This window comes from Sardina pilchardus, chromosome 10 (genome assembly GCF_963854185.1).
Source record: "Sardina pilchardus chromosome 10, fSarPil1.1, whole genome shotgun sequence".
Lineage (NCBI taxonomy): Eukaryota > Metazoa > Chordata > Actinopteri > Clupeiformes > Clupeidae > Sardina > Sardina pilchardus.
The window spans coordinates 2,546,549-2,555,404 of NC_085003.1; the positions used below are offsets into that span (position 1 = coordinate 2,546,549).

Sequence of the window (8,856 nt, forward strand, 5' to 3'; positions counted from 1 at the left end):
GCCGCTGTGGAGGAGCAGAGGAGAACAAGCACACAGCTTCCACCTTCACACTAGCGCTCCCCATGTTGGGACACCCTAAACAGAGCACATGGAGTAGTACTGTACAAAACAACCTTTTTTCAAATTGGGACAAATTCTGACTCAACACATTTCAACACATTAGAGACACTACACTTCAATGTAACATGTTAACGGTCAGCCGAGAACTCCTGACCTTGGCATGAAATATTCAATACTTTAATCCACAGATCATTTGGCAAATTGGCACACGCTCTACAGAAGTTAATAACACACAGCTCTCAAGCGGAAAGAATTTCACGTCGTCTGCAGGGTCCAGTTCTAGGACTTCACTCTGAGATTTACCTGTGAATTGGTGAATAAAGTGACACATGCATAGATTCTGTTAGCTGGGCCGTTTGGCGCCTAAAAGCTCCTAGCTGATCCTGGGCCTGAGAGTCGCAGGCCAGGGCTGTGCAGAGTCATTACAAAAGCTTCACTGTCCCGAATCCATTTGTCCCAGGGCTCCACACACTCCCTCCCCTGTCTCTTTCTCTCCCCCTCTCTAACTACCAACGGATGCAGTGCTGGGCCAGTGGAGGGGGAGAGCGCCGCGTGGCCTCCTGTGCTGGTGACGGATGTGATGGAGGTGTCCGTGGGCCTCCTGGGCAGTGTGGGGGGCGTTGGGAGGAGGAGGCGGCGCTGCGCGGGGGGGTGGGGGCGGGGGCGGGGCCTCACTGGGGGGGCGGGGCCTCACTGGGGGGCCTCGGGCTGCCTCTGCAAGCGCCGCTCGGCGGCCGCCGCCAGCATCCTGCGCCGCACGCTCATGGAGTCCGAGGCCCGAGCACCTTCGTCCCCTGCGGCCAGTCCCTCGTCATCGCCATCCGCCGTGGCCGCGTAGAGCGAGCTGGAGGGGCCTTCAGCAGGGCTCTTACTCAGGAAACGCCTGAGAGAACACAAGACTGATTTAACTCGGAGGTCTGTCACACGCACAAGGCAGCATGAGAGACACTCCTATAGGCAAATAAACACTGTAGCTGCTGCCAGGAGAGTAGGGAGGCATGTCTGACCTGCGAGCCCTCAGGAGCAGCTCCTCTTTCCTCTGCAGGAGCATCTTCTGTCTCTCGCCTGCAGACTTGGAGAAGCGGCTGCCCCTCATCTCAAAGTCCTCCGTCTCCACAGCCGCCGTGTCCGGCACATCAGAGGCTCCTGCCGGGTCCTCAGAGGCTGGTGGGGGGGTCCGCTCAGCTGCCTGAGGATTAGGAAGCCACAACAGCATTATTCACCATTATTCATTAGTGAACAGCTAAAGCATATCACCACTGACTATGACCAGCAGGGGGAGCTCATGTCACTTTTTAGAAGGATCATAGATTGGACATTATACATTTCACCAACATCTAACAGTACAGTAGGCCTGTAGTGGCTCTAGGAAGTACCCAGGGCTAGACACATGTTTCCAGCACAGAACCTGATTAATGGGGTTGTCTCTCGCATTTATTAATCGTTAGCAATATACTTAATTTGTAGAAGCTTTTTTTCATCTCTAGTCAGGGAATAACGATTTAGGTAACTATGCAGTTCACCCATCACAGTTCATAATCTTAAAAGAATAAAGATGTAACAAAACAAACCTATGCTAAGACACCGGTGAAACCACCCACGTTTGTGGATTACACTGACTGTCAGTATTCCATGCCTTGGGCTCCCTCTTATGGTAACAAATAGTTCTTGCAAGGTGCCATTGATAACAAGAGTACAATTGGCAAATGTTTCAGAAGATGTGTCTTTGGCAGTTGGAGAAGGGCATGGGACAGATGAATAATTATAAACACTAGTGTCAGTTGATTAAATGTCTGTTAGAAGTGCATAAATAACGTGATTTTAGAATAGCTGGGGTGTATTGTTGGGCATGACGCAAAATGAAATCCTTAAAATTCCACTAATAAGTTGTTGAGGAGCATTTGTGACCCATGTCCTTTGGTTTTCTAAAAGTAGTAGTTCTAAAGTAATACTTAAAAAGTTTCTAACTTTTTCTGTCAAGATGTATTTTGGTGTATACAACTTGTGTAAAGACTGCGCAGCAGGAGATTAAAGTAAGTGCAGCAAGCTGACTCAATAGCCTAGGACCTCAAAGTTCTTTTGTACTCAACACAAAACGTCAAAAAATAAAAGTCTTCAAACAAAAGTTCTTTGTTTGTCTGTTTACTAAGGACTTAGTAACTTAGAATCTCTTTACTTTTCTTAAATTCACGGTTCCTAGAATGACCAATTTCTTGGTAAGTTTTTGTATCAATCGGCCCATACCATAACCACCCGCATACACATAAACACACCCACACACACGCAGGCAAGCAGACACACAAACAGACATATACACACACACACACACACACACACACACACACACATGCACAGTAGGGGATGGAGTAGGAGATGGAGACAAATGGACTGAATTATTTTTGCAGAGAGAATGTGCAGAACTGAGAGATGGTCGTATTTTGTACTGCTTTATCTAGTTATTGTTACATTTGTTGCATTTCTAGCGTGTTTCCATAAACGTTGCCCTGATGACTTCATGTTTTAACCACACAGCATATCCCAACTCTTCTAATTTTCATGAATGCGTACAGAATATGCAAATTAACTGAATGGAAATCTTAATGTTTGCCTTGTCAGTCTACTCTATTTACACAGTCTAAAGAGACACGACGCAGACAAATTGTCCATACGGCCAAATCCCTATGAGGAGATGCAGTGCCAAAACAGATATAAAGCCCTGACCCACTTTTCAAGAACAAAGAATGTGGCGCTTCAGTCACATAATAGCATGAACATGAACACCTTATGTGGCTCCCAGGGGAGAGTAAGGGGAGTAAGGGTGAATAAAAGTGACTCCAAAAACAGCCCTCAGAGAGCAAGGATTGCTTGTTGAATGCAAATCCCAAATCAACACGGCTATTTGCGTCATGCTCGAACGTCTATGCTCTGTAAACATTAAAAAAAAAATTAAACACTAATCAGTGTTGCTTGGGTTAACCAAAACTGAGCAGTCACCCGCAGTTACAAGTCATTTCAAAAACATATTTGAATGATATTTGTGTCCTTTGCGGACAGATCAGTTAAAATAAATTAATTATACATTCTTAAAGGAACACTTCACCGTTTTTTTTCATATTAAACTACGTTATTCGCTTAATTAAGACGAGTTGATACATATCTCCCACGTTTCAATGCGTGTTCAAATACAGTTGCACGAGTAGTCACACGACCAAGTATGGTGAGACAAAATAAAACGTGGTGCATTTCTAAGCAGGTAAAAGGGATAACTATATTGTGTCTATATTAAATCGAGTTGATTTAAATATCGGGGGAGCGCTGTTTGCGACCTTAACAGTGCACCTCTGCCACTCTGTACTTCTGCAAGACTCAACAATAAGATTTGTTTCTCCATTGCCCTAGAGCAGAAAATATTTCAGACATGTAGCCCAACTATACTTTCAGGAATGAAACAAATAAATATGCAAACATTATGGTTTGCAAAGTTGATTCAATCTACACATGTCCCTGATACCACAGTGGCATTTACGCTGAAGTCTGTGAAGTAAGGTCATTGATAACTGAAGTGTGGAGGTGAGGAGGAGGTACTGTACCTGGGCAGGGAAGGGCACCTGGATGCGTCCCTCCAAGATGTTGTCAGTGGTGACTTCCACAGAGCGAGTCAAATGCAGGTCTTGCAGAACCAGGTGGTAGGGCACCTGAGGGAACATCTCCTGGATCTGATGGGCCTGGGGAAGCACCGGAGCAGGACATGAAATGAACGACAGGACACATGTCCACACAGAGACACTCACAGAGAGAGTTGAAATTATAGAGGCTTGTGTGACTATCCCTTTAAAGCTGGCAATTTAAGCATCCTTGGCCATTTAAGGTAACTTAAAGGTAGGCCTCACCATGGCGTTGAGCTGGGAGTTATTGGCCTGGACAATGCCCAAGACGTTGGTGGTGTGCATGACCTCCACCGAGAAGCTGGGCAACCAGCTGGCAATGCGAGAGCCTGCGGGAGAGGCCAAGAGAGCGGTCAGTGTGACAAGAGAACACGCTTTAGACCAACACCTCCAGGGCATCTCCTCCATGACAACGCACCATCGAAGTGGAAGAAGTGGTTGTGCTGGTTGATGTGTGGGCGGGCGTCAGCTGCAGGTCTGGGGGGCAGGTTATCGTCCAGCGGCTCCCGGCCCCTCTCCTCAGTCGCACCCGCGCCGCCGCCCTCACTGATGTTCAGAGGCAAGCGGCACGTCGGACAGGAAGTGTCCTGCTCCAACCAGGAGCGCAAACAGGAGCTACACACGCATGATCATCAACAACAACAACAACACACACACACACACACACACACACAAAAATAAAAACAAAAAGCAATCATGAATCATGATTTAACATAAACATGATATGCTTTACCACATCAATAAGCCACTCTAAAACACTGAAAAAAATGTTGATTAAAGAGAAATATTAACTATTTTGGAGCACTTGCACCACAGAATAATAAATGTAAGGGCATAAATGATGTTTTACATAGTGGATAAGGGTTTCACTTGAAAAAATAAGCATCAACCCATTTGTACACAACTTACACTTGATTGTATCACAAGGACACAAATGGCACCATTTGCTAAGAATGACTCGTATATAGCTGTATATTCATATTATTATCATTGCTTACTTGTGGAAGAGATGGCCACAGGGAAGCTTGCGTGCTGAGGTCATGGAGTCCCAGCAGATGGCACAGTCATCATTATTAGCCACTAACTCTTCTAGGGTGGCCACAGCAAACCTGAGGTTCAAAACAAACATGTAAATATGCCTACCTTTGGTACAATACTATACAAAATGTTTGTCTCTTCTAAAATCAAGCTCTTAACCTGCTCTCCATATTATCAATGACACGTAGGTAGTTCTTGTGGCGGTGAATCCTCCTCTGGACCTCATGGAAGAGGTAGCGCAGCTGCATGAAAATCACCAGGCTGGCCATCGACAGCCAAATGTTGCCAAACAGCTGTGGCAGGAAAATATAACAACGACAAATTCAAACAGTGACTTTCTACCTCCTTTTCACACAGTCGATCCCTTACATGTCTTTTGAAGAAGTATTTGCAAGCATTAACACACATTGACTGAACACACATTGAAGGCGCAATATTATGGATGTGTGTCTGAAACTACAGTGAAAGTACTGAAAGTACTACAGTATGCGAAGTATATCTAGTAGGAGTGTAACAGGGGAGCTACTGTACACCAGGCGCATAACTGACGCGTTCCATTCGTGACACGTAAAATCCATTTTAGAAGACTGGTCTAATTTTTTTTTTTTTAATGTACGCACCACTCTCGCGTCTGGTGTACAGTAGCTACTTCCATTGATTATAGTGATTATTAACTGCTGCAGCATACGCGTTGCGAAGGGAACGCTTCAGTTACTCCTGGTGTAGCTCCCTTGTAACTCTTATCACATGCTCTTCCGCTGCTGTACTGAAACTAAGGGGGGAAAATGTGGAAAATGTGCTCTCCAAATTGGTTCAAAATCAGCGGTCTGAAAGTGCAGCTCACCAGCATGTGGATGTGGTGCATCAGGTCCAGACAGAGCAGGCCCAGCTCCATGAGGAAGTCTGTGTAGTAAACATACGTGCTCTTACTCTCCCACGTGCCCTGGTGGTTAAGGTCCCACAGGTGGATGGAGTACCTGAGAATGAGCAAACAAACACAAGCAGGCCTTAGCTACATCATACTCTACATTTAGGCTAGGCGTTGTACTTTTAGCTGGAATACAATGTTAACTACCTGTCTTATGCATGATGTCATGGGGAGGTTATTTTTTTTAAAGATTGTGAGCTACACCCAAAGACATATTGAATCAAGTTACCTCATAATAACATGTCCTGTGCGTACCGTAACTAGCAAACACTGCAGAAAAGAAAAAAAAGGAGCTATAAATCCAACTTTTCAGTCAACCCAGTGTCTACAACTGTACGTGATACAACATAGAAGAGCTCACATTCCATTTAGGTCAAACGCTCCTATAGATGCCATGGGAGTAGTTACCTCGGCAGCCATGAAGGCGGCGGTGTGTAGGCCCTGCGTGTGCCCCATGAGGCCACAGGGCACGGCCAGCACACAGCAGCCCAGCAGCAGGGAGGCCAGCAGGGCCAGCACGCGCACGTGGCCACTCATGGGGGTGGTGGGGGAGAAGGACAGCTGAGGAGGAGACCGCACCACTCACACATGACATGACTCACACGGGACACCAGCACGCTTTCACACAGGTGTTGGACTGCAAACTGCTGTGCACAATAATACTATAACAATAACGTCATTCCCTGCATTTTAAAACAAGGAATCCACAATGATACGTCAATCATGCAAACAATCTCCTCTATAAGACCACAGTGATGTTTGTAAATAGGTTATTTCCTATTTTGGTGGCTCAACCTCAGCTTACAGCTCCAACGACGTAGTTTTAGTTGAATTTCTAACTATATCACTTTGACGATGTAATACAGAGGACCTTTCTGCTTAAGTTATGACAAATATATGTAAGACATACTGTGTATATGAGCCGATCACGCTTAAAAGACTGAAATACATATGTTTCACTTATGCCTTTGAACTCACGTATTCAAAGCGATCTTTGCAGAGCTGGACCATGAGATGGAGGAAGATGAGCACCGCAAACCAGAGGCACCACAACACAACTTCCTCCACAGACTGCACATTCAACACACCGAAGATGAAGATGAACTTGTAAAAGATGAAGTTCCAAAACTTATCCTTCAAATGCTGCAACAAGAGATTGAAAGCACAGTTTGCTATATGCAAATAGGGAAAACTGATTCACTGCAGTTTTGTTTCAACTGAATGTAAGTGAGGTAGTGAAGGTAAGTAAACATTACCTGCTTCTCACCGGCTCGCAGTGGTCCAAATACTACATACTGAATGGCTTTTGCTATAAGCATCAGCATACAGCAGGCTGTATTCACCATCACCTGGAAAACACAAACCCATAGCATCTCACTGGCATCTGAACAGTGACAACAGGGGTTGGTTAAGGAAATCATTTCGGCATCATGGTACAATAATTACCCAGACAAAAAGAGTGTCAGACACCAGGTACAACAACACGTTGAAAGCAACATTCCAGAAGTCGTCCTTCTGCTCTTCCTCATTCTGGTCTTTAAGCTCCGTTTGGGCTTCTTCCGAGACCGATGTGACAAACCCAGGATCAGTCACAACAGTGTAGGCACTTAAGACAGAACCCGCGAGCACAAGAGCACTCAGTGCAGTGTAGGACTGCAGACTAGGCCAGGGAAATCTTTCCAAAAAGAACAAGGGCATTGCAGCAGATCTTGTCAAACGAAGCAATAATGTATTTATGATCCGCTCTCCGTCTCGTGACCTGTCACTGTCAAAAAAAGGTGCAAATTAGAATCAAGACAATATTTGAGATATTGATTAATTAATCCATCAGCAATGACAACATTAACTGATTTGCGCAATAAGACACCACCTTACCGTTATCTCTGTCTAAAACAATGAAACGAAGTTGTCTTGTACTTAATGTTAGCTAGATTATTATTGTCATCAGCGTTAGCCAGCAGTTTAACGTTACACAACCTCCACGAGGGCCTGTCTGACGTATTGAATATTGACAAGTGCTACAGATGTCGGCTATTTCTTTTCATTTTATACGATGACCATTTAAGACAGTTGTTGCTGTTGTTCCCCAAGGCTATCAGCTAGGGCATGGCTAGGTAAGCTTGCTAAGTTAACGTTACAACGTTAGCCTCACAGTGGTTGAAGCAAAAACACTCACATGTGGAAAATACAACTACTTATCTACACGATAAAACTAGCGTCTTGTGGCTCGCTACTTTTACCTTGTAAACTCAAGTGCATTAAAACAGCCAACATTATTATGTGGTGATGGGTTAGATGGGTTGATTAGCTCTCCGTCATCTAGATTTTTCTAGGAGAGTTTCTCTTATCACTATTTCCGGGTTCTCTGTAGCGCTACGTTCCAGACAACTCGGGGCTGTGGGCCAGAGCGGTAGATGGGCGTGTAAGAAAATGTACGGAAATTGTATGAAAAATGGACTGCTGACGGCCGTTTTTGAGAGGGGTGGAATTCTCGGAAATTCACAACACCCTCGTATGAAATTAGTTGATTAAAAAGATACATATTGACTTTCACAAAATAATGCACAGAGTAGGCTATTTAGACTCATTTTGAAAAAGAAAGACTAGAATAATGAATCTGTATTCTGAACTCTGATTCTGATCATGTCTGCAATATCACATGAAAAAACACAATTCTCTAACATCACATTAGTTTGATCAGACATTACTATCCCTCTATAGACAGATAATAAATGCAATTCGTTTTGTCATAGGCTATATTGATATCCAATTTCACTAATTTGTACGAGACAAACATGCTCAAATCAGAAATGGATTTTCACACAAAAAAAGTAGCCCACTTCAGTCAACTGATAGTGATGTGTCTGTCTACTCGAACTGTGTCTGTCTACTCGAACTGACAGACTGCGAAGAGACCAAGTGCTCATGAGTTAATCTGAGGGTGTTAGTTCAAGGAAAGAAGTGGCTCTTGGCAGAGAGGAGTCTTCATAAAGTTCTTGAACACGGACGTAGACACATTTGTATAAGGGTATACATTTGTAAAGTTAGGTCACACTGGGTCCATTCTGGACCGTACCTGAGTGTGATTACTCTGCCCTAGACCTGACCCAGCTGGTCTCTGTTCACATTACATTTTTGTCTGAGATGGCATTTGCCCTTAAAATA

The 8,856-nt window shown here is 44.5% G+C and overlaps 1 protein-coding gene across 3 annotated transcripts; it reads right to left on the minus strand.

Moving 5' to 3' along the window:
- Positions 1–214: 214 nt before the first annotated feature.
- On the minus strand, positions 215–8,073 carry amfra (autocrine motility factor receptor a). Of its 3 annotated transcripts, XM_062547137.1 has the most exons (15): positions 7,567–7,906; positions 7,138–7,456; positions 6,948–7,040; positions 6,670–6,834; positions 6,100–6,252; positions 5,921–5,961; positions 5,608–5,740; positions 4,923–5,056; positions 4,724–4,834; positions 4,144–4,340; positions 3,951–4,054; positions 3,651–3,785; positions 1,068–1,249; positions 740–943; positions 215–705 (listed from the first exon to the last, which is right to left on the minus strand). In XM_062547137.1, the coding sequence occupies exons 2-14, from the start codon at positions 7,387–7,389 to the stop codon at positions 751–753; spliced, it is 1,893 nt and encodes a 630-aa protein (XP_062403121.1). In that variant the 5' UTR covers positions 7,390–7,456; positions 7,567–7,906; the 3' UTR covers positions 215–705; positions 740–750. The 3 variants fall into 3 exon arrangements, with proteins under 3 accessions (XP_062403121.1, XP_062403120.1, XP_062403119.1); XM_062547136.1 differs by lacking the exon at positions 7,567–7,906 and adding an exon at positions 7,932–8,073 and having other exon boundaries at positions 215–943; XM_062547135.1 differs by having other exon boundaries at positions 215–943.
- Between the last annotated feature and the right edge of the window lie 783 nt (positions 8,074–8,856).

Coding starts and splice junctions, on each gene's coding strand:
- amfra (XM_062547136.1), bottom strand. CDS start 7,389: ATGCCCTTGTTCTTTTTGGAAAGATTTCCCTGGCCTAGTCTGCAGTCC. Junction 4,055..4,143: donor CCACTTCTTCCACTTCGATG/GTGCGTTGTCAT, acceptor CCTCTCCCGCAG/GCTCTCGCATTGCCAGCTGG. Junction 1,250..3,650: donor AGGTGCCCTTCCCTGCCCAG/GTACAGTACCTC, acceptor CCTAATCCTCAG/GCAGCTGAGCGGACCCCCCC.